General features: G+C 45.2%; 5 protein-coding genes across 5 annotated transcripts; 3 read left to right on the top strand and 2 right to left on the bottom strand.

Moving 5' to 3' along the window:
* Positions 1 to 6: 6 nt before the first annotated feature.
* LOC127052221 (histone H2B 8) lies at positions 7 to 560 on the top strand. Its single transcript, XM_050955656.1, has one exon. The coding sequence runs from the start codon at positions 7 to 9 to the stop codon at positions 385 to 387; it is 381 nt and encodes a 126-aa protein (XP_050811613.1). The 3' UTR covers positions 388 to 560.
* A 1,345-nt stretch (positions 561 to 1,905) lies between these two features.
* LOC127051962 (histone H1-like) lies at positions 1,906 to 2,835 on the bottom strand. Its single transcript, XM_050955015.1, has one exon. It carries the CDS (start codon positions 2,811 to 2,813, stop codon positions 2,169 to 2,171), a length of 645 nt encoding a protein of 214 aa, XP_050810972.1. The 5' UTR covers positions 2,814 to 2,835; the 3' UTR covers positions 1,906 to 2,168.
* A 17,773-nt stretch (positions 2,836 to 20,608) lies between these two features.
* LOC127052239 (histone H4) lies at positions 20,609 to 21,046 on the top strand. Its single transcript, XM_050955712.1, has one exon. It carries the CDS (start codon positions 20,635 to 20,637, stop codon positions 20,944 to 20,946), a length of 312 nt encoding a protein of 103 aa, XP_050811669.1. The 5' UTR covers positions 20,609 to 20,634; the 3' UTR covers positions 20,947 to 21,046.
* Positions 21,047 to 22,489: 1,443 nt separating this feature from the next.
* Positions 22,490 to 22,982, top strand: LOC127052089 (histone H3). Its single transcript, XM_050955381.1, has one exon. It carries the CDS (start codon positions 22,522 to 22,524, stop codon positions 22,930 to 22,932), a length of 411 nt encoding a protein of 136 aa, XP_050811338.1. The 5' UTR covers positions 22,490 to 22,521; the 3' UTR covers positions 22,933 to 22,982.
* An 844-nt stretch (positions 22,983 to 23,826) lies between these two features.
* On the bottom strand, positions 23,827 to 24,284 carry LOC127052095 (histone H3). Its single transcript, XM_050955395.1, has one exon. The coding sequence runs from the start codon at positions 24,250 to 24,252 to the stop codon at positions 23,842 to 23,844; it is 411 nt and encodes a 136-aa protein (XP_050811352.1). The 5' UTR covers positions 24,253 to 24,284; the 3' UTR covers positions 23,827 to 23,841.
* Positions 24,285 to 24,944: the final 660 nt, after the last annotated feature.

Genomic DNA, 24,944 nt, shown 5'->3' on the forward strand with positions numbered 1-24,944 from the left:
GTTGAAATGCCGGAGCCGGCGAAATCTGCTCCTGCTCCGAAGAAGGGATCTAAGAAGGCTGTGACCAAGACCCAGAAAAAGGGAGATAAGAAACGTAGAAAAACTAGGAAAGAAAGTTATTCAATTTACGTGTACAAAGTGTTGAAGCAAGTTCATCCGGACACTGGCATTTCTTCTAAGGCCATGGGGATCATGAACTCTTTTGTAAACGATATTTTCGAACGTATCGCTGGGGAAGCGTCTCGTCTGGCTCATTACAACAAGCGTTCAACCATCACTTCCCGGGAGATCCAGACTGCTGTGCGCCTGCTTCTGCCGGGGGAGTTGGCCAAACACGCGGTGTCTGAGGGTACAAAGGCTGTTACCAAGTACACCAGCTCTAAGTAAAGATAAATCGAAAGAATGCTAACATCTGTAACCCAAAGGCTCTTTTCAGAGCCGCCCACTTTTTCTGTAAAAGAGCTTTAGCACTAAACCATGCATGGTGTTCTTTTGACACAGTACTCTATTCTGCATTTTTAATATGTTTATTATTATTGATGGATGCTGGAAATAAATTGATTACATTTTTAAACTGGAGTTACTGCATTTGCCTTATTGAGGAACCAAAACTCACATGAATACAAGAAATAAAATTGAAATTTACTGTATACGAATACCCAAATGATGACAATAAAAGATATATCATTTGTTATTGCTTTCTCTTGTCTTCCAGTTGAGGGTGTGCATTCAGTATCCATATAAATGCGCCTTACTACTTTTCTGTCGGTTTTGCGTTAACACAAAGCTTGACAAGACTGTCCGTAGATGAAAGTTAACTCAAAACTTTTGTTAAACTGTAGCACTTGAAATACCATTTTTAACTGACAAGGTTTGCAACAGTAACAAATAAATTCATTAATCCAAAACAGTAAACCTAAGAAACGTCTTGGTGCTAGGATAAATTTGTGTTGTGAACTAAGAAAAAATACGAGGAAACAATTTATGAAAGTATTGTAAATGAATCCAGGTACATTCTTCATTTGTCCTTAATCTACACGTTAAATGTAAAGAGAAGAATTGGTGGGTTTGAGGGGAAAGGAGTTTTTAGCTCATCCTCACCTTTAAATCATCTCGAATTAATAAGAGAATGGAAACATGAACACATAGACCAGGGTGTGGGTGTATCTCCATGCCTGTTCTCGGGCTAGTGTTCAGGAGTCATAAATAAGTCAGTCTGAAAATGAAACAGTGAGACAGTACAATATGTATATACCGTGTGATAAATACACACGTACAGAGAGAGAGAGAAGAAAAGAGAAGAGGAAAAAATATATTTAAAGAATGGGCTATAACTGTAGTTGGGCTGGGAAATGCAGTCTCGTAGCCGTGTCTGTCCCAGAATATTAGCGACAAGGTGGGTGAGATATCTTATGTTGTACCAAGTTCTATTGGTGAGAGAGACAAGCTTAAAGATATTATCTCACTCACCTTATCTCTAATAGTTGGGCGAAAGTATTTGAAAGACGGATGCTTTAGGGGGATGGGGTTAGAAATAGGAAAATCAGGATCCTTCAGGGAGCGAGCAATTGGTGACGACAGTTTTTGTGATCAATCAAATCAGAGAAGGGGAAGAGAACTCCTCAGAGCGCGCGGGGTTTTCAAAAATTTTGAAGTGTCCAATAAGATTTAGCCATATATGAACTATCAGCCAATCAGAGAGGAGATAAGCCAAACAGGACGGAGAAAGTTCCTACTTCTCCTTTTCTTCTGTTGTCAGTATTGGTCGAAATGGCTAGAACGAAGCACTAGCTTAGAAATCTACCGGGAGCAAAGCACCCCGCCCCTAACCAGTTGACTCATAGGTACCCAGAACAGTGCCACCTTAAGGGGTTTTATCAATAGCTGCCAGACGCCAGAACCATCTTCACTCTCTATAATCTTTTTTAATTAAAACTGCCCATGCTGCCATCCTAAGGGTACACCAGAAAGCACGAGCATTTATTCCTCCTTGTAACACTCACTGTACCCGACCCATGTAACAAAACGAATACGCAGAATACTTTCAAACCACCCACACAATTTTCGAGTATCTAGGATGAGTACAGCAATTTTGCTCTTTTTCTGAAACTTGGGGGTGGCTCTTAAAAGAGCCGTTGGGTCAGAAATTTCCTTTTCAAATTTACACTTTACTTTTTGGACGCTGTCTTCTTCGCCTTCGCGGTTTTGGCCTTTGTTGGCTTGGGCTTGGCAGCTTTTGGTTTCACCGCCTTAGCCGGGCTCTTAGTTGCCTTCTTGGGCTTGGCGGCTTTTACTTTTTTCGGGCTCTTGGCCGCTTTCTTGACTGCGGCAGCCGCTGGCTTCTTGACTTTTTTCGGGCTCTTTTTCACGGCCGCAGCCTTTTTGGGCTTCTTGGCGGCGCTGGCGGGTTTCTTGGCAGCTGGTTTCTTAGGCTTTGCCACTGGCTTCTTCTTCGGCGCTTTCTCCTTAATCTCACCCGGCTTCTTGTTGAGTTTAAAAGAACCAGAAGCGCCGGTACCTTTTGTCTGTACCAAAATGCCCTTGCTCACCAGGCTCTTCAATCCTACCTTGATGCGGCTGTTGTTCTTCTCCACATCGTACCCTCCGGCGGCCAGAGCCTTCTTAAGAGCGGCTAAGGAGAGCCCTTTGCGCTCCTTGGAAGCGGACACCGCCTTGGTGATCAGCTCCGTCACGCTGGGACCTGGAGGCTTACGGGCTTTAGAACTAGCTGCTGCCTTCTTCGGTTTCTTAGCAGAGGTTTTTGCCCCAGGAACGGATACAGCAGGAGCTGCAACAGGCGCAGTTTCCGACATGCTGACGAACGTTTTCAGCAAATCAAAAGTAATTGGGCTGGAGAGAGTAGGTCAGATGCCTGAATTTATAGAGAAGAGCTGATCTGTGATTGGTACGTTAAAGAGCCCGCCCAGATGCAAGCCAAAAAGAGCTCTTTTCTCCTCTCTGTTTGTGTTTCTTCGGAGTTAAAAAAGTGTATTTTTTGCAAAATATCTATCACCAAATTACCTTATTTCTTAGCTGTGTGAAGGTGAAAGAGGCTATTTTCATTCAGCAGAGTTTCTTGTTTGAGAGAATAAAGATGAGGTAAAGAAGAGCCAATAAACCCTGATACTTAGAGGTGGAGAGACCTCTGAAGAGGGAAACTTTTGTTTTTCGCTGTAAATTAAAACTTTATCGTTGGCAATAAAACCACAACTAAAATGAAATGTTGTTCTTTAGAGGGTTTTCTCCAATTCGGGGTATAAAGCCAGTTATTTGAATGTATGTTGTTAATATAAATTGATTTTGAAAAGAAGGAAGTAACACAATCTCATTCCTGAACTGGGAGTATGGATTAAGAACTGCCTCCCTTATCCAAATCCTTTATCTCCTAAAAGTACTAAATTCTGCTGAAATAGACCCCCATGCAATGTCACAGGGATCTGATTAAAGATTTGTACAAAGATGTTAAATTTACAGACATGTATATGGAAGTAATTGTCTCACTGTATCTGTCTATGTGTTCAAATAGAGTAAAAAAGTCATTTTGTTGCTCTCTGAATTAACTGTTCCTAATAAAATAAAATAACTTCTTTTTGTTAAATACTTTAGCAAAATTGACAACTAATAAAATTTATGCATTGTTTTAGTCTGAATGAGAAGAATGATGTATGCTTTTATATCAGTATTCAGTAAGATTTATAGCAAGAGAAACAATTTTATAGCAATAATAATAATTAAGAAACAAAAGTCCATTTTCTATTTAAATTTACTACAGTGCTATGCAAAACTAGCTTTTATAAACTGAATAATTCATTTTTCAAGTTATCTGCTTTTATCTGTATTGTATCTGTATTGTATTTTTTCTTCATGTTATATATGCCACTCTTTCAGGAGAAAAAAAATGCTTCAGAGAACTTTAATATTTTCTGTGGCAGTAATTCAATGTGATTTAATTTTGTGTTTGTTTGGTCATTCATTTTTCTCAAGAAGTAACAGAACCTCAAAATTAATTCAAAGACTCTTGGCAGAGTAAATTAAAAATTAAAAAAAAAAAACCAATGGTTGAATTATCACTATCCTACGATACAGGCATAACAAAATGTGAGGAATTGCAACCTCTCTTTCTTTCTGGTAACAGTAGCCAGAAGTTGCTTTTGATTATCTTGATTTTAATCAGTGAAAACTAGACCACAATCAGCTCCTAAAGTACTGGGCATCAACCATCCTGAAAATGTGGTAATACGATAAACAAACTTAAAGATACGGAATAATATTTGATCAGATTGTAACTGATGACAAGCAAATGTGTACTATACAGAATCTCCATTGATTGATTTAGAAAAGTAAGGTTCGTCTCACCACATTCACATTATATTATGGATAGGGCTCTAAAATAGTTAAAAATAATAGATGTACCCTAAAGAAATGCCTCACATTGTTGACTCATATTCAATTTGTGATCCACTATAACCCCCAGATCATTTTCAGCAGGACTACCATCTAACCAGTTAGTCTCCATTTTGTAGTTGTGCATTTGATTTTTCCTCACTAAGTATAGTATTTTGCAATTATCTTTATTGAATTTCATCTTGTTAACTTCGGACCAGTTCTCCAGTTTCTCAAAGTGATTTGGAATTCTAATCCTATTCTCCAAAGCGCTTGCAACCCTTTCAAACTTGGTGTCATCTGCAAATTGTATACACATATTCTCCATTCTATTATTCAAGTCATTCATGAAAACACTGAATATTACCAAACTCAGTATTAACTCCTGTGGGACTGCATATGATACACCCTCACAGTTCAACAGTGAACCATGGATAATTACTCTTTGATTACGGTCTTTCAACCAGTTGTGTACCCACCTTATAGTACATTCATCCCACATTTGCCTAGTTTGTTTATGAGAATGTCATGTGGAACTGTGTCAGAAGCCTTACTAACAGCAAGATAGATCACATCTACTGCTTTCCCTCTATATATTAGGCCATCATTCCTGTCAAACAAGGAAATGTAGTTGGTTTGACATGATTTGTTCTTGACAAATCCATACTGGCTATTCCTTATAAGATTATTCTCCACCAGGTGCTTACAAACTGATTGTTTAATAATGTATTCCACTATCTTTCCCAGTGTCAAAGTTTGGATGACTTGTCTATAATTCCTTGGGTATTCTTAGTTCCTCTTTTTAAAGACAGGTACAGTAAAAGCTTTGTTATCCGGCATGTTGGGGGAATAGGGGGTGCCTGTTAGTTAAAAATTCCAGTTAACTAAGAGTGATATGGAAGGAGGGAGTTTGGATGTGGGAGGGGGCTCAGGGATGGGGGTTGGGATGAGGAAGGGGGTGCAGGGTGCAGGCTCTGGGAGGGAGTTTGGGTTTGGGAGAGGGCTTGGGGCAGGTGGTTCAGACATAGGAGGGGTTTTGGGGTACTGGATCTGGATGGTGCTCAACTTGGGGGCTCCCCGGAAGCAGCAACATGTCCCTGATGCTCCTCGGTGGAAACATGGCCAGGCAGCTCCGCATGCTGTCTCCGCATGCAGGAACTGTCCCCACAGCTCCCATCGTCCACAGTTCCCAGCCAATAGGAACTGTGGAGTCAGTGCTCAGGGTGGGGTGGGAGCAGCACATGTAGCCCCATGGTTGTTCCTTCACCTAGGAGCAGCAGGGACATGTCAGTGCTTCTCAGGAGCCATGCAGACCCACCAGACTTCTAACGGATATAAGAAATGCTGGTCACTAGAGCTTTCCAGTTGGTAAAATGCTGGATAACACAGCTTTTACTGTACTAAGTTTGCCCTTCTATAGTCTTTTGAAACCACACCCATCCTCCGTGGGCTTTTGAATATAATTACTAAATGTTCTGAGATTGCTTCAGCTAATAGATGAAATACTCTAGGATGAATTTCATGAGGCTCTGATGACTTGAATATATTTAACTTATCTAAGGGTATGTCTACACTATGAAATTAGGTCAATTTTATAGAAGTCAATTTTTAGGAATCGATTTTATATAGTGGAATGTGTACGTCCCCGCTAAGTGCATTAAGTTGATGGAGTGTGTCCTCACTACCCTGGCTAGCTTCGACTCACAGAGCAGTGCACTGTGGGAAGCTATCCCACAGTTCCCGCAGTCTCCGCTGTCCATTGGAATTATGGGTTAAGCTCCCAATGCCTGATGGTGCAAAAACATTGTAGTGGGTGGTCTGGGGTACATGTTGTCACTCTCCCCTCCCTCCCTCCCTCTCTCCGTGAAAGCAACTGCAGACAATCATTTTGTGCCTTTTTGTCTGGGTTACCCGTGCAGATGCCATAGCATGGCAAACATGGAGCCCGCTCAGCTCACCACTGCTGTTGTGAGCATTGTAAACACCTTTCACATTATATTGCAGTATGTGCAGAACCTGGCTACGAGACCGCAACAGAATGACTATTGTGACGAAGATATAGACACAGATGTACCCGAAAGCACCGGCTGTGGCAATTGGGACATCATGGTGGCAGTGGGGCGGGGTGATACAGTGGAATGCCAATTCTGGGCCCAGCAAACAAGCACAGACTGGTGGGACAGCATAGTGTTGCAAGTATGGCATGATCCCCAGTGGCTGCGAAACTTTTGCATGCATAAGGCCACTTTCCTGGAACTCCTTGAGTTGCTTTCCCTCACTCTGAAGCTCAGGAATACCAAAATGAGAGCTTCTTTGACTATTGAGAAGCGAGTGGCAATAGCCCTGTGGAAGCTTGCAATGCGTGACTTATACTGCTCGGTCAGGAAGCAGTTTGAAGTGGGTAAATCTACTGAGGGAACTGCTTTGATTCAAGTAGCCAATGCTATCACTGACATTCTGCTATCAAGGGTAGTGACTCTGGGAAATGTGCAGGTCATAATGGATGATTTTTCTGCAATGAGGTTCCCTAACTGTGGTGGGGCGATAGATGGAACACATATCCCTATCTTGGCACCGGACCACCTTGCTAACCAGTACATAAACCGCAAGGGGTATTTCTCAATGGTGCTGCAAGCACTGGTGGATCACAAGGGAAATTTCATCTACATCAACAGGGGATGGCCAGGAAAGGTGCATGATGATTGCACCTATAGGAACTCTCAGCTGTTTGAGCAGTTGAAAGAAAGGACTTACTTCCCAGACCAGAAAATTACTTTTGGGGATGTTGAAATGCCAATAGGTATCCCTGGAGACCCAGCCTGCCCCTTTATCCCATGGCTCATGAAGCCATACACAGGTAAACTGCACAGTAGTAAGGAGCAGTTCAACTATAGGCTGAGCAAGTGCACAATGGTAGTAGAATGTGCCTTTGGATGTTTAAATGCTCGCTGGCGCTGTTTGCTGACTAAGTTAGACCTCAGAACAACAAATATTCCTATTGTTATTGCTGCTTGCTCTGTGCTCCATAATATCTGTGAGAGTAAGGGGGAGATGTTTATGGCAGGGTGGGAGGTTGAGGCAAATCGCCTGGCTACTAATTTTGAACTGCCAGACCCAAGGGAGATTAGAAAAGCACAGGTTGCGAAGCTGTGCATCAGAGAAGCTTTGAAAACCAGTTTCATGATGGCCAGGCTATGGTGTGACAGTTGTGAGTGTTTCTTCTTGATGCAAATCTGCCCCCTTTGTTGATTTTAACTCTCTGCAGGCCAACCACCCTCCCCCTTTGATCACAGCTGGCAAAGGAAATAAAGTCACTATTGTTTTGAAACCATGCATTCTTTCTTTATTAATTAAAAAAAAGGGAGATAATTGATAAGGTATCCCAGGTGCGGTAGGAGAGGAGGGAAGAACAAGGCCAAATTGCTTATTGTAGCCACACTACAAATCAAAACTGTTTGAATGACAGTCTTCTGTTGCTTGGGCCATCCTCTGGAGTGCAGTGGCTGGGTGCCCGGAGCTCCCCCGCCCCCACGTTCTTGGGTGTCTGGGTGAGGCGGATATGGAACTTGGGAAGGAGGGTAGGCGGCTGTGCAGTGGATGTAGTGGTGGTCTGTGCTCTTATTGGCTTTTCTGCAGCTCCACCAGACATCTGAGCATGTCTGTTTGCTCCCCCATTAGCCTTAGCATTGCATCCTGCCTCTGCTCATTGCACTCATTTAATGCTTTCCCGGACTCTACCACTGAATGCCTCCATACATTCAGCTGCGCCCTACCAGTGCAGGAGGACTCCATGAGCTCAGAAAACATGTCATCACAAGTGCTTTTTATTTTTATTTTTTTGCCTTCTAATCTGTCATAACCTCAGGGAGGAGATGATAGAGGGAGCATAGAAACATTTGCATCTGCTGGTGGATAAAAAGGGAGAGTAAAATTTAAGATGATACATTTCTGAGAACAAAACGGAGACTTTTTCACAGTGAATCAAGCAATTCACAGCAGACAGCACATGTGCTTTAGATACAAAGTTGCATTTTGCCTTTTATATTGAGCACCTGCCGGTATGGTGACACATCATATACAGCTGGGCAACAGAATTCGGTTTCCAAGCAGCCATGGTAAGCCAAAGGGTATGTGGGTTTGGCTTCTAACACTTTGATAACATGTGAAAATGTTTTCAAACTGCAGCACCCTCCTTTCCCATAGCAAGCAATGCCAGCTGGGTTTCACATTTAAAATGAGGGGCTGCGGTTTTGGGGTGGATGTGCAGCACTCACCTTCCCCCACCCCTCTGCGTGGCTATTTGGGATGATCCTTTCACACCTACCCCACCACGTGGCTATTCTCAGGGATGATCCTTTTTAGCCAAGCACAAACAGATCAGCAAGAACGGAGTCCTTTTACTGTTTCCTTACAAAAATTCCACTATTTCAGCCAGGTGACCATGAAAGATATCAGACTCTTGAGGCTAACACAGAAAGATATAGACTGAATGTTGCTTGAATGTGACCAGAACCAAGGACCATTAGCTGCCATGCTTTGTGCTTCAGTGATTCCAGACTACTTATTACTGGCTTGGTGTGATAAAGTGTACTTCCGTGAAGGACAAAATAAGGCAGCCCTCCCTAGAAACCTTCTGCAAAGCCTTTCAGAGTACTTCCAGCAGAGCTTCAGGGAGATGTCCTGGAGGATTTCCGCTCCATCCCCAGACATGTTAACGGACTTTTCCAGTAGCTGTACTGGCCACGAATGCATCCCAAATCTTCAGGGCAAATAAAACATTAAACACTATTGCTTTTAAACCCTGTACTGTAGTTACAAATGTGCACTCACCAGAGGGGCCTTCTCCGAGTTCAGGGTCAGAGATCTTGCCTTGGGAGGGTATTGGCTCCAAGGTGATGGAAAGGTCCTGGCTGCCAGGGAGAACGGATTCACCGCTTGCCTGCAACACATTTTCCTCCTCCTCCTCTTCCTCATTCACAAAATCCTCCTCTGTGTTGCGTGAGACTCCCCTCTTGCAGGTGTCCATGGACAGTGGTGGGGAAGTGGTAGGGTCCCCCCCCCAGAATGCTATGCAGCTGTTCATAGAAGCGGCATGTATGAGGCTCTGATCCAGAGCAACCGTTTGCCTCCTTCATCATTTGGTAGGGTTGCCTGAGCTCCTTGACTTTCACACGGCACTGCTTTTGTCCCTGTTGTAGCCTCTGTCCATCATGCCCTGTATGATTTTGGCATATATATTAGCATTTCTTCTCTTTGATCCTAGTTCTGCCTGCACAGATTATTCTCCCCATACAACAATGAGATTCGGTGTCTCCCATTCACTCCACACTGGAGCTCATTTGTGATTCTGGGGGGACTGCATGATCACCTGTGCTGCTGAGTTTGCCACGCTGACCAAACAGGAAATGAAATTCAAAAGTTCCCCAGGGCTTTTCCTGCATACTTGGCTAGTGCATTGGAGTTCAAAGTGCTGTCCAGAGCAGTCACATTGGAGCACTCTGGATAGCTCCTGGAGGCCAATAATATCAATTTGCTTCTGCACTACTCCAGACTTGACCCAGCAAGGTTGATCTTAGTGCTATTCCCCTCGCTGAGAAGGAGTACAGAAGTCAATTTTAAGAGCCCTTTAGGTTGATGGAAAGTGTTTGCTTGCATAGACGCATTCATTATAAAATTGACCTAATGCAGCTAAATTCAACCTAACCCCATAGTGTAGACCAGGGCTTTATATTCTTTAATCTGTTTTTTCCCTATTTTGTCTTATATTCCTTCTCCCTTGTGTTGAATATCTGGTCAGCATTAACTGTTTTAGAGAAGACTGAAGGAAAAGAGGTACTAAACATCTCAGCTTTCTTGATGTAACCACTTATTAGCTCTCCTGTCCTGCTGAGTAAAGGACTACACTGTCCTACATCTTTCTCTTGTTGCTGGTGTATTTAAAGAACCTCTTCTTATTGCCTTTTATGTTCCTGGTTAGGTCTAATTCAATTTGTGCTTTAGCAGTTTTGATTTTTTTCCTACCTGCTTGTGTTATTCTTTTATTCTCCTGAGTAATTTGTCCATGTTTCCGCTTTTGTTAGGATTCCTTTTTGATTATCAGGTTATTAAAGCGCTTCTGATAGAGCCATATTGGCTTCTTACTACAATATTTTGTCCATCTTTACTTCACATTGGGATAGTTCCCAGTTGGATCTTTTATATTGTCTCCTTGAGAAACTGCCAGCTCTCTGGAACTCTCCTTTCCCCCTAGATTTGCTTTCCATGGTAGCTTGCCTACCAGTTCTCTGTGTTTGTTAAAGTCTACTTTTTTGAAGTCCATTGGCCTTATTCTGCTGCTAAAATGTCTATCTCTCTGGTTACTTCCTCCATTTTCTGAAAGAAAAAGTTCTTCTTTGAGTGCTTGTTCATGTCCATTCCAATCAGGTGTGTGTGTGAGCATGTGCACTTTGGCTGGAAGATTTTTCCCCTATTAGCATCCATTGGGTTGGCCTGGGCGCCCCCTGGAGTCATGGCCTCATGGCATCTAATATATAGCCCTGCTGACCCGCCACCCCTTCAGTTCCTTCTTACCACCAGTGATGGTGGCTGGAGCTTCCCTTAGCTCTTGCACTGCAAGTTCACTCTCTATCCAGTTGTATAGAGTTAGTTGTTAGCGTTGTCAGAGTTATTAGAGTTTAGTATAGTGTTTGTTGGGAGTTCTGCCCCCTCCCACTCTGGTTCCCAGAGCAGTGGTATGTCACAGTCCCCAGGTTTCAAAAACTGTGTGGCCTGCGCCAAGCGCATGCCCAAAAGTGACCCGCACTCATCGTGTCTACGGTACCTGGGGAAAACCCATCAGGAAGATCTCTATAAGATCTGCTGCGAGTTCCATCCGAGAACTCTTAAGAAAAGGGAGCAGCAGCTCAGAGTGATCCTAATGGAGGGAGCTCTATGCCCCCACTCTGACCCGAGCTTGGGAGATCCAACCCCTACTGCATTATCCTCTACGCCGAGCCCCCCTGGCACCAAAGGTGAGCTTGACGCTGAGAAAGGACTCTTCCTGAGGCGCTCAGCATTGTATTGGCTCCTCATGGGGCTCGTCTGACAGTAGGCACCGCTCCCACTTGCCAGTGCCTCAAAAGAAGAAAAAGCCTGACAAACATTCTCCTCCGGCTAAGCCATGAGATGTGTGACCCTAGGTGGGCCACTCCTTGGGATCTCCTTCTGGGGCTGTGTCGATTCCTGCCCAGGTGTGGCAGTTGAGTCCGTCCCCGCCTCAAACACCGGAGCCTACACAGGAGCTTCAGCTCCCGTCCACACCGAAAGCGTACCAGGCTGCTCAGGACCTCCTCCACCTGAAGGCACCATTCTTGCCTGCCAGGGAGGAACTCTCAGTGCTGGTGGACCCATATCCTCTGGTGCATTCGAAGGGGAAGCCAGATATGATGTCATGTTGCCATGTCCCTCGGTGCCTACTCGCTCCAACAGAGAGCCTACTTGCTCCCTGAGCTCTTGATGTTCAAGGCACCAAGGATTGGCTCCTCCGTGGTCTTCAGTGCCTGAGACCTTGGAGTCAGAGTCTGACTCCTATCGCTCTGGTGGGAGCAGAAGTCACACATCAATATCTGGTAGAGACAAAAGAGAGCCCAAGATGTGGCCTCAGCAGTGGCAGAACCCATCTCAGTGGCCCTTCTGGCCCCCCGTGCTTTTCACCAGCTCCAGGCAGGAACCCAAGGTCCACGCTCAGCAATGTCTTCTGTGACCTTCGCCACCGTCATGCCACCTTCTGCTGCACATCTACCCTCAGCGCCTATGGTCCCAATGCCTCCGTCTCCGGCACTGTGCTCAGCTTCAACCTCGGCACCACCTTCTTCCATGCCTGCAGTTATCAACGTCGACCTTGATGCAGGCACCTGTGAACGTGGCAATGCAGCTCCCTCCTGTAGGACTGATGCCACTGACTGTGCCAGTTTTGACATCCATCACCCCGGCACCATCAGCAGTGCCGCTACCTCAATGCTGCTCCTGGAGTCACGTGACCCCTCGGGAGTAGATAGTAGGGAGCTTCCACTACTGGCACATACTTCATCCTCCTTGTCGCTGGACGATGCATTGGTGAGGACAGCCATAGCCCCTGAGTTAGAGGATAACAGAGTCATGCTGCAATTGCTGTGCAGGGCCACCCAGGGTCTGGGCATCATGGCTGAGGATATGGTGGAGGAAGCGGATCCCATGGTGGATATCCTGGCACCCTTGGGACCTTCACGTATAGACTTGCCTCTTGTAAAGACTGTTGTGGACACCACTGAGACCCTGCGGCAGATACCGGCATCCTTGCTACCTACTACCAAGCACAACTGGTTTCAGCTCAGTGCATTTCATCATGGAACGTGGCCTGTATCGGTGAGTGCTACAATCTAGCACTCTAAACCTGGGTTCTCGCACCTCCGATCAAAGCACACTCCAAGGCACACTCTTCATCAACAGCATTCCTGGCTCAAGTTGTGACCCAGAAAATCTGTAGGGCAGCGACATGGTCATCCATACACACTTTTGCTGCGCACTTTGAATCACTCAGCAGGCCAGAGACGATGCGGCCTTCGGAAGAGCAGAACTACAATCAGTGGACATCTCCGACCCCACCTCCTGAATTCAGCTTGGGAGTCATCTGATTGGAATGGACATGAACAAGCACTTGAAGAAGAAAAAACAGTTACTCCTTTCTCATAACTGTTGTTCTTCGAGATGTGTTGTTCATGTCCATTCCAATACCCACCCTTCTGCCCCTCTGTCGGAGTGCCGGCAAGAAGGAACTGAAAAGGTGGTGAGTCAGGAGGGCTATATATTAGGCACCATGAGGGTGCGACTCCAGGGGGTGCCCAGGCCAACCTGATGGATGCTGCTAGGGGAAAAAATCTTCTGGCTAACGTGCATGTGCACGCGCACACTCCTGCTTAGAATGGACATGAACAACACATCTCAAAGAACAACAGTTACGAGAAGTGAGTAACCATTTTTTGCCCCATTCTGATGGGTGGACTCCCCTTCTGGGTGCCACCTGATGTGCTAGGGCCAACCTGTGCACCAGCCTGTTTCCCCTCCCTCCACTCTGTGCAGCTGTGTCAGGCTCTCCAGCCCCCTTCCAGCACAAACACAGGTAGGGACATGCCCAGCTGTAGAATCACACAGTGTCTGCAATCAGCTCTGTGTGAGAGGACTCAGTTTGGGGAATTGCCCAGCTCTTTGGTACACACCCTCTTCTGGAGTGTAAACCCAAAATTATATTATCTTGCACTGTATAAAAATGTATACAGCATAAGCTCATAATATTCATCTCCTCCCTTACTATGAAGGAAGATATGCACAGCATTTTTTCATTGTGTTTTGGTTTTTAAGTGGGGAATGGGGGGATACCACTTGAGATAGAGGTGGACAGCCAGTGATACTTAGTAACAAGTCAAGTTGTTATGCATTTTATGTTTTTGTTTTAACTCCTCTTTTTGTGCTCTTACCTCTCCCGCTCTGGTTCCCTCTTCTATAGCCTATTATGACACCCATTCTTCGTACCCCTTCCCAGAGCCCTTTGGACAAGCAACACTCAGGAAAATTATACCCTATAAAATTGTGATTTACATCAAACTTCTGCAATTGCTGACACCTTATGCTCATGCCTCTCCCACCATTCTCTTGCATCTACTTTATTCCCTGGAAGTCTGAAAAGTGGCAAAAATCAGACAAGGTAATCCAAAAACTATGAAATAAATATATGAAGCATTTCATCCATATACTCCCCCCTCCTTCCCACCCCATGAAACCTGTGTGGGGAGTAGAATAGGATTCAAAAGAGCAAATAATACAAACCTTTCATCACCATCATAACATCACATATTAAAATAATAATAATAATAATAATAATAATAATAATAACAACTCTTAACCAGCCAACTGATCCTGAATTTCAATTTTATTTCCTGGAATGTAAAGGGATTCACCACTCCAATTCAAAGGATAAGGGAGGTAAAAGCATTCTCATTATTAAAGAGAGCAAAGATCAATATAGTTCTTTTGCAGAAGACATACTTGACCGTAGATAAGGCTGCTAAATTAGAATGTGACTGGGTAGGAAAAATAATGTTTTGCTTCTTCTCATCCAGATTCAGAGGGGTAGCAATCCTCTTCTATAATGTACTGGCAATAACAGTGTCTGAGTCAATTTCAGTTGATCAGTGCAGATCTTTAATCCTTAAAGTCACCAGAAATGGATCTGAGCTAATCATTGCTAATATACTTTTTTAACTTCTTTGTATGGAATACCCCGTCTCACTATTGTAATTGTTGGGGATTTTAATTAAGTGCTTTAAGTGGATAAATCTGCCTGTAGGGTCATAAGCCAACCAAAAGTACAATGGACCTGGAATTGCATATGTAGGCAGAGGAATGGTCCTGCTATTATGGGGAACTTTTCTGGCTTATAAATTACTCTAGTCAAATGGGCTAGCGAAAGGATCCGAGTCCTCACTCCTGTTACCCGAAATTGGGCCAGCTAGAAAGCTTAAGGAGGACTAATGACCCACCAGAGTTTGGCAGAAAGCTCTGGAGGTGTTAGGATCCTTGAAGGTGAGTATCCCACAGAGAAGTGATGGATGGTGTGATGAAGGTAAGTGTTCCTGAGGCACGATGAAATGCAATGTAGTGAACTATTGACCAGGCGGTCCGGCCAAAGGGCCTTCACAGGAGGTACAACCTTGTGAGTGCACTGCTGAGCACATGGCCCCTTCCCCTTTTAAGGACCAGCTCCTCATGGTCTGCGACTAGAGATGACTTGGCCACGTCTGGTTGGTCATATTCCACCTCCAACAGTGTCCATGCATTGGGTGTGTGAGCGCTGTCTAATTAGAGTCCTAGACACCTTGTCTACCTGGGAGCTCTTCTGATCTTCCAGCTGTTCAAGTGGCCCATTCAATCCACAGGCATTCCAGGAGGGAGGGGAAAAGCCACTTCACAGGTATTCAGAGAGGCAGAGGAGACAAAAGGTGTGTGTAGGGGGAGTGTAACAAATCTTTTGAGCATACAGGTTATGCAGAGCATACAGCTCACTGGTGCTCCTACAACAGCTCCCACTCCCTTTACCCAGAGGTCTGCCTGACCTTGAGGGTTCCCCTTCCACTCTCCTGTGTAGCAGAGTCCTTGTAACCCCAACAAGGCGAGGCCCAGGATTCCTGGGGGGGCTCCACTCCCAACCTTGTAGCGGTCACTTAGGACAGGGGCTAGGGTGTCCCCACTCCAGGGTTCTCTCTTCACACTGGATGCTTCCCTGACCCACTGATCATTACACACAATTCAAAGCAGATACAATTTATTTAACAGCAAACAATTTGAAAAATGAGGAAAAATGGGAAAGGTTAAAGTAAAACATATAACTCCACTCTGTGTCCTGGGGACATCACAAACAGCCGTCTCTGGAATGTAAGGGAAGCTCACAGTCTATTCCTCACATGTGCCAGGCCTCCTTCTCAGGCCCTGGCTGTGCTGCAGGGATGTTAGGGGTCGGACAGTCGCTCTGTCTGTGACCACACGCTTTCAGGCTCTAGGTGGCAGGATTTTTCATCCCAGTGTAGGCCCCCTGTCGCAGTTACGATCCCTCTCCAAAGTTGTACAAGCCATAAAGGACAGCTGTTATCTTGTTACTTTTAGAATAAACTTTTTGTCTCTGGATGTTTTCTGCAATTAGCACATATCTTGCAAATTGGCAGGCCTGTTTCAATTAGCAGAAACTCAGCAGGTTGAGAGACATATTTCTTTCTCATGATCAGGCCAAATCTGGGGTCTGTTCTGGAATCATTCTTTCTTACATTTTCCACAACATAAATGTATTAATTATTACTTTTAATCCAACAGTTGTTCCCCTAGTCCTTTTCAAATAGGAACAGAACTGCATAAGAAACAGACATGTAGATGGAGATTTAATTCTTCACTTTTATTAGATCCCCATTATATATGTAATACAATGGAATTGGCCTTTTCCTGGAGACAAACAAACCCTCGACATCTTCTAGCAGGATGTTGTGGGAGACTCTCAAGGCATATTTGAGAGAGAGAATTATTAGTTTAATGACTGCCAAGAAGAGGAAATAAGAAGAAAAATTGAGTGGCCTGAAGAAAAAAAAAAGTAAAAGAGCTTTATTTATCTTATGCCATATCCCCAACTCCAGATTCGTTGTGATCTCTGATCAATTATAGATATGAACACAATGAGCTGCACTTGGCACAGACTGAACTCACTCTATTTTTACTGTATAGTATTTCTGCAAATGAAGTGAAAAAGCAAGCAAGTTGCTGGTATATCAACTAAGACAAAAGGCATCTGTGTGTAGAATCATGCTCTTCTGTGATAAACATGGTAAATTACGTACATCACCCAATGAGATTAATAAATAGTTCTTTAATTTCTGCAAAGATGTGTACAAACCCCTCCACAGATGATTTGGATCTATTTTTTTCCAAAATATTACATTACCACAAATTACAGTGTGGAAAACTTGATGGTCTCCTAACTGAGGAAGACTTAAGTGAGGTGATTAAGAATATGAAAGTGGGGAAAGTCTCAGGCCCAGAGAAGTTCCCCACTGAATTCTATAGATACTTCTTTGAACTTCTGTCTGACAAGATAATTGCAATGTTTAATTAACCATTTCTATAAGGCACCTTTTTTCATATGCTGAGGGAAGCACTAATATTAGTTATTCTTAAACCAGAAAGAGATGGAGAGATGCCACACTATGTTCCAACTGCAGGCCAATTTCCTTTATTAATAGTGGTACCAGAATACTGTAGTGGCAAAAGTTCTGGGAATGAGACTAGAGAAGGTTTTGGGCTCCATCATACATCCAAATTGGTTGGGTTTGTCAGAGAGCTTCTTGGCTCTGATAACCTTTCACAAAGTTAATCATATCATACAATAGCAGTAAAATATGGTGACCCTGAACCACAAGCTGTTTTAGCCTTAGCTGCAGAAAATGCTTTTGAGAGGGTAAACTGGAGATATGTTCTATATCTATACTCTAAAAAAATTTGTATTTGTATCCATGTTTAGTTATAACATCCAATTGTTATATTTTTCCCCAACCTCTTACCTCACAACCAGCAAAGTGACCTTGAATATTTCCAGCCTCTGCAGAGGAATTAGGCAAGTGTGACTGTTGTCTCTATTACTTTTTGATTTGGCTCTTGAGGCCCTGGCAATATCTATACAGTCTCATCCAGATATCCAAGGCATATAACTTGGTTCCATGTTGATGTTATATGCAGAGGATGCCCTGTTGTATTAATTTAGAGGGAATATACGGACCCAAAGAGTCCAATGTGTTAACAAGACTGTGACGGGGCGTGCATACTGCACACTAGGCAGTAAAGGGTTAATCCCACACTAGGGGAAGTGCCGCCCCTTTGACCAGACTGGGGAGGCTCCAAATGCTGCACAAGTATAAAGGAGAGAAGCTCACCTCATTCTGGGCTGACTGCCGGGAAGGAAGGACACTCTGTGGAGGCCCAAGCCTGGGAACTGCTTCAGCTCCCAATTGCAGGAACCAGAGAGCTTGAGGACCAGACTGGAGACTGGTTGCCCCCAACCAATTAACGGAGTTGGAGTACCAACCAGCTACCCATACCAAGGAGCTCAGAGATTCTGATGACGAACAGACCCTGGTCTAGAGGGGTGTAGTGAGTGGTACCTCGCACCCGGAGAGAATCAGTGCATTGCAGTAGGATACCTGCTGACTGGGAGGTGACCACATTCACCACTGACAGGACCCTAGGCCGGGACCCCCTACCTCCTCTGCTGCCACCCACCCCTGGGTGGTGGTCTACTTCTTTGACTCGGGCTACTAGGACACACAGCCCTACCCCAAAGGCAGTGACAGAGACTCTGGCCACTAGGCCATACAGCCCGATCCCAAAGGAAATGCTAGTGACTCTGGCTACTAGGCCACATAGCCCCAACCCCAAGGGTAGCTGTGTTGAAACTGACCATCGTGCCTTATTGTGGTGAGATCTGAAACAGTTGGGTAGATGGTTACGCAGTGTCAGCACCCCCATTGCTCGCTGCAACAGGGGACAGGGAGTGCTTACACTGCTACAAAGACCCAGTCACCTTCCAACATTAAACACTTTTAAACCAGGTTTGGTACATAGAAATGCTGAGCACCATGGCAAAGACCATTAAAAATCCTCCATTAAAGACAGAAAAGAAAGAAAAACAAAGCATTTGAAAAGTCAAATACTAAGTAAGGCTTTCATTTTAGCAACATCCCTTGTTCCCTTTCCCTGTATCTGTAGCCAGTCTTTAAAGGAAAAACAAAAACAAACCAACATAAACCTTGTTTGACAAGATGGCAACTACTGTCCTTTAGGGAAAAGACAAGTTAGTTGAGATTGGCTGGAGCTGTTTTTGTTGCTATTGCTACTATTGTAAAAGTCTGATCTCATTTCCTAGAAGGAAAAACAAGCTCAATGAGCATAAAAGGGGAAAGAAAATAAAAGTAAAGATAGAAAATGTAGTTTCTGTCTTTAGTATTGACTTTCACTTACAACCTCACTTTTGGAGAACCACAGGGACACCATGTGGTCTTACCTGCCACTCTGAGACCTGGCAAATTTGTACTGTACTAGCATCAGGTTGCTTAGGGCATGGTATTTAGCTGCCTATTTCTGGTTACAGACTTTCAGTTGCACAATATGCAGTATTGGACAGTGTTGGGATTATTCAAATTACTAATATGGGAAACCTCCACGTTTCCCATTTGTTAGATCTCCTACTTTGCAAACATATCTTTGTACAATTGAAGTCCTGCTGGCATGCTGTAGTATAGTACTCTCTGCCTGGACAGGCAGAAATGACCTGATATTCAGAGTACTTAGTAATCCTCTTGTGAGACCGAGAGACATGAACAAAAGGTATCTATTTAAAAATAATGAGCAGTAGTAAATAGGAAAAGTCAACAGCGTGTTGTATCGTTTCAAGCTCCTGCGGATTAAAAACAACAGCAACAACAACAAAACCCGTCTATCAGAGAACAGTGGAGGATGAGGAATGAGGAAGGTCGACACGTTTTTCAACGGCTTTTGAGAAGCCCCTTCGGATAATATTCACCCATGCTTTCCAAAGATATGACGGTTCGTACTAAATTGGTGCAGTGCAGCCTTTGCGTTGCCACATGTGCACATATAACTTCGTTTTCTAAGTATTGCCCCCGAGCCCCCGTTTTCATATAAGCAATTCAGAAGCTGACCCCTTCCCAACATAAAACAATGACGTCTGCCTCTGAGGGAGAGGAAGGAGTTCCTTTTTCTGCAGCGGGAAAGCAGCCTGGTTTTGTGAGCGATTAGTTCTGCAGTCGTTTTTATGCACTGGTCACACTATTGCAATGTACCGTGACAGGAACCGTAAGAATGAGCATGCCACCAAATGAACAAATTTAACAAATGGAAGAAAAGAATGCGGTGCCCTGCTTTATCTTCTGATGACATTTCTGTGCACTTTTCATTCGTATTAACCCTCCCTGTACAGGCTTTGGAAAACACAGGGGAGAGACGATGCGTCCGGAAACCTGACTGGTCAGATTTGATGCCGTCTGTAAATGCTTGCAATTCAGCGGAGGGTTTTTTAAAAATAGCCACAAATACGAAGACTTCTTGATGGAAGACCCTCCAGAAAGGAAGATAATAAGCTAAGGACAAATAAAACATTCAGTTGGAAAGTGGCTCTTATTTTATACAATTCACAGAGACGGGCGATATTGCCTGAGACCGCAGGGTTGCGTTGCAATCCTAATTACTGGAAGCATGACTTTTTCACGGATTCCAAGGCCAGAAGGAATCATTGTGATCATCTAGTTTTGACATTGTGTCTCAGTATTACGAACGAACCATCAGTTTTATCTTCCTTCTTTCACTCAAATCTCGGGGAATGTAACTAGAGCAGTATCCCCCTATCAACGACGGCAACTGGGCGGGAAGAGAAGAGAGGAGGAGGAGGAGCAGGAGGAGCGGACAGCAAACTCAATAACCCGCCTCTTTCCTTCTACAGCACATCTCGTGCGGGCATTGGCAACCGGAGGGGGCAGGGCGCGGTGGAAAACAGGGGCAAAGCTCCGCCCCTTTCCTTGACAGTTCTCAAACAGGTCCGCTCCCAGACAATATACGGGGAGCGCAAGGCGGTACAGCAACGTGCTGAGTCTGGTTCTTGGAGCGAGGCATTCTGAGGGTTGGAGTATCATGTCTGGTCGGGGCAAAGGTGGTAAGGGCTTGGGGAAGGGGGGTGCTAAGCGCCATCGTAAGGTACTTCGTGATAACATTCAAGGTATTACGAAGCCGGCTATTCGTCGTTTGGCGCGCCGTGGTGGTGTAAAGCGTATATCCGGATTGATCTATGAAGAAACCCGAGGAGTACTTAAAGTGTTTTTAGAGAACGTCATTCGTGATGCTGTCACTTACACTGAACACGCTAAGCGGAAGACTGTGACTGCTATGGATGTGGTCTATGCTTTGAAACGCCAGGGTCGCACTCTCTACGGATTCGGGGGCTAAGTTTCCATTCCGCTTCGAAGTTGAAACATTCTCAGAAACACAAAGGCTCTTTTAAGAGCCACCCACACTTTCACGATGAGAGCTCAAGCGCTAATGGTCTCTCTCTCTCTCTCTCTCTCTCTCTCCCCCGTTTGAGAGAGGGCGGGGGAGGGGCTGTAAATTAAGCATACTTCGTTAAACGGGGGGTGGGGTGGGATTTTGTTTTTTGAGTTAAATCGTACATCACGTGGAAAGAGAAGTATCAGTGGTTTTTAGTTGGGGGGATGCTTAAACCGTGTGACTAAAAGGTTATGGACTTTTTCTTCTTTTTTTTTTTTTTTAAAACCAAAATCTATTTTTGTCAGCTTTCTGGGTAACCGGAGGCAGAACAGCTTGGGTTTCCCGGGAAGACCTTTTTTGCTGCTTTATAGTAGGACAGAGTTGATGGGCAAAATGCAGTAAAGTCCACTCTGACTAAAAACACCAGCGTCCGTTTTGTTTTTCCTTTCTCTCCCTTCCCCCCTCCCGCCCCTCAATTTGACGAAGGCAAAAGAGATTTATTTCCCCCTTTGTTCCATAAGACTCCTTATTTCATACAGCTTATTCATTTTTATAGAGACAATATGTGGGGTCTGAGAAAATATTAATCGAAAACATTATCTTTAAATATTACAACTGATACCTGACCTTCGGTCTCCTCTGAAGCTTAAGGCAGGACTGAAGCAGAGTAAAGAGGTCCTCCTTTCATAGATCATTAGGGTTGGAAGGGACCTCAAGAGATCATCTAAGTCCAATCTCCTGCTCAAAGCAGGGCTAATCTCCAAATGGTCCCCTCAAGAATTGAACTCTCAACCCTGGGTTTTTAGCAGGCCAATGCTCAAACCACTGAGCTATCCCTCCTCCCCAAAAAACTTTTTTAGGCCCTCAAAAGGAGCCCATACCATCAGGTACACACACACACACTAGTCCCCAGCCTCTCATAAGGAGGCAGTGCTTCTCAGTCCGAGAGAGAGACTCGTAGGCTACTGTCACCTTCTAAAAGCCTATAAGTTAGCACACGAAGAGGCTTTCCTATGCAGGCTACACATCCTGTGGTTTCGGTGTTACCTTCCGAGGATTCGTGCTCGTTCAGGTTGTTTATACGTAAAATTCGGTACAATGAAAAGGCGGGAAGAATGTTCGGTATTAGAGATTTGGACCGTTTGGAAGTGAAGTAATGAGACGACGAGCCATCGATCTAAAAGAAAGAGGGAGAGAGATGAGACAGAGAGTGGGGGAGGGGGCGGCGGAGTTTCAGAGAGAGGGACCGCAAGAAACGGACTATGGGGACATCCAGAGAGCGACCTGACCTTTGAAGGCCGGTTTAGGCGAGACGTGTCCGAGCGACACTGCAGGCAGGGAAGGGCGGGTCGGATGTCTAGCTGCACAAGCGCGGGCTTTTCAAATATTCAAATTGTCCAATGGAAGCTGACTCCATGTCAACAACCAATCAAAAAGGAGCATTGGCCTATATATACCGCCGGAGCCAAAGGGCTCTGCCTTACTTTGTTCTTTTTGCGTTGCTTGTCTTGGGTTGGTGAGTGAGGGTTGCTGAGAATGGCCAGGACCAAGCAGACCGCGCGTAAATCCACCGGTGGTAAAGCCCCCCGTAAGCAGCTGGCCACTAAAGCTGCCCGGAAGAGCGCTCCTGCAACCGGGGGAGTGAAGAAGCCTCATCGTTACCGGCCCGGCACTGTTGCGCTGCGAGAGATCCGCCGCTACCAGAAATCCACTGAGCTGCTTATCCGCAAGCTGCCGTTCCAGCGCCTGGTGCGTGAGATCGCCCAGGACTTCAAGACCGACTTGCGCTTCCAGAGTTCGGCCGTTATGGCCCTGCAGGAGGCCAGCGAAGCCTATTTGGTGGGGCTCTTTGAGGATACCAACTTGTGCGCTATTCACGCCAAGAGAGTCACTATCATGCCCAAGGACATCCAATTAGCCCGGCGTATCCGAGGCGAGAGAGCTTAAAAGTTTGCTTACACCCCCCCCAGCTTTTGGCAACTAGAAAACTATTAACAAAGATCCAAAGGCTCTTTTAAGAGCCACCACATCCACATTCAAAAGGAGCTGCAACACGTTCATCATTTGTGCACCTTTGACAAGTTTGTCTATGTTGTTTGTGGTCTTGTTTGAATATTTTACTGCCACTGATCTCCATCAACACGGTTTGTGGTCTTCAGACTCGCGCGCATCCATCCATTTAACTTAGTTAATAACACAGCAGCTGCTTTCAGAGAGGTCTAGAGTCAAGAAGCAACTGAGGAGTGGAAACAATCCACATTCGCGGCACCCCTGCGATGCACGAACACCCCGCTGAGTTTCTGTGCAGTCATACCTGTTCGTAACTCCACTTACATCTGTTATCCATAGCCACCTACATATCTAGTTTTAGGCATGCGCCCTGCTGCCTCACACTAGGCATTCTGTCATCTGCTTAAACCACAGTGCAATGTCACATAGCAGCGGAAGACAGGCAGAGGCCCATCTTTCAGACCTAGGGCTGAGTATGGAATGTCTGGCAAGCATTCTAAGAAAAGAGGAGCTCGCCCAACAGAGGGCACGATGTTAGACACAAATAGCAGAAACCAAATTTACGATCAGTTAGGACAAGCGTTGGAAAGTAAGTAAAAGGTGTAAGAGAATGTAGTTCATGGGGATACCCATTAGGAGAGGAATCGGATTGCAATTCTACATGCTATTCTCAGTATTTTTATTTTTACTTAAACCTGATTACCAAGTGTGACGACTGAAGGTACACAAAATGATGAACGTGTTGCAGCTCCTTTTGAATGTGGATGTGGTGGCTCTTAAAAGAGCCTTTGGATCTTTGTTAATAGTTTTCTAGTTGCCAAAAGCTGGGGGGGTGTAAGCAAACTTTTAAGCTCTCTCGCCTCGGATACGCCGGGCTAATTGGATGTCCTTGGGCATGATAGTGACTCTCTTGGCGTGAATAGCGCACAAGTTGGTATCCTCAAAGAGCCCCACCAAATAGGCTTCGCTGGCCTCCTGCAGGGCCATAACGGCCGAACTCTGGAAGCGCAAGTCGGTCTTGAAGTCCTGGGCGATCTCACGCACCAGGCGCTGGAACGGCAGCTTGCGGATAAGCAGCTCAGTGGATTTCTGGTAGCGGCGGATCTCTCGCAGCGCAACAGTGCCGGGCCGGTAACGATGAGGCTTCTTCACTCCCCCGGTTGCAGGAGCGCTCTTCCGGGCAGCTTTAGTGGCCAGCTGCTTACGGGGGGCTTTACCACCGGTGGATTTACGCGCGGTCTGCTTGGTCCTGGCCATTCTCAGCAACCCTCACTCACCAACCCAAGACAAGCAACGCAAAAAGAACAAAGTAAGGCAGAGCCCTTTGGCTCCGGCGGTATATATAGGCCAATGCTCCTTTTTGATTGGTTGTTGACATGGAGTCAGCTTCCATTGGACAATTTGAATATTTGAAAAGCCCGCGCTTGTGCAGCTAGACATCCGACCCGCCCTTCCCTGCCTGCAGTGTCGCTCGGACACGTCTCGCCTAAACCGGCCTTCAAAGGTCAGGTCGCTCTCTGGATGTCCCCATAGTCCGTTTCTTGCGGTCCCTCTCTCTGAAACTCCGCCGCCCCCTCCCCCACTCTCTGTCTCATCTCTCTCCCTCTTTCTTTTAGATCGATGGCTCGTCGTCTCATTACTTCACTTCCAAACGGTCCAAATCTCTAATACCGAACATTCTTCCCGCCTTTTCATTGTACCGAATTTTACGTATAAACAACCTGAACGAGCACGAATCCTCGGAAGGTAACACCGAAACCACAGGATGTGTAGCCTGCATAGGAAAAGCCTCTTCGTGTGCTACCTTATAGGCTTTTAGAAGGTGACAGTAGCCTACGAGTCTCTCTCTCGGACTGAGAAGCACTGCCTCCTTATGAGAGGCTGGGGACTAGTGTGTGTGTGTGTACCTGATGGTATGGGCTCCTTTTGAGGGCCTAAAAAAGTTTTTT

The sequence above is a fragment of the Gopherus flavomarginatus genome, chromosome 1, assembly GCF_025201925.1.
Source record: "Gopherus flavomarginatus isolate rGopFla2 chromosome 1, rGopFla2.mat.asm, whole genome shotgun sequence".
Classification (NCBI taxonomy): Eukaryota; Metazoa; Chordata; order Testudines; family Testudinidae; genus Gopherus; species Gopherus flavomarginatus.

Excerpts from the sequence above, each read along its gene's own strand:
- LOC127051962 (XM_050955015.1), bottom strand. The coding sequence starts at position 2,813 with ATGTCGGAAACTGCGCCTGTTGCAGCTCCTGCTGTATCCGTTCCTGGG.
- LOC127052221 (XM_050955656.1), top strand. The coding sequence starts at position 7 with ATGCCGGAGCCGGCGAAATCTGCTCCTGCTCCGAAGAAGGGATCTAAG.
- LOC127052089 (XM_050955381.1), top strand. The coding sequence starts at position 22,522 with ATGGCCAGGACCAAGCAGACCGCGCGTAAATCCACCGGTGGTAAAGCC.
- LOC127052239 (XM_050955712.1), top strand. The coding sequence starts at position 20,635 with ATGTCTGGTCGGGGCAAAGGTGGTAAGGGCTTGGGGAAGGGGGGTGCT.
- LOC127052095 (XM_050955395.1), bottom strand. The coding sequence starts at position 24,252 with ATGGCCAGGACCAAGCAGACCGCGCGTAAATCCACCGGTGGTAAAGCC.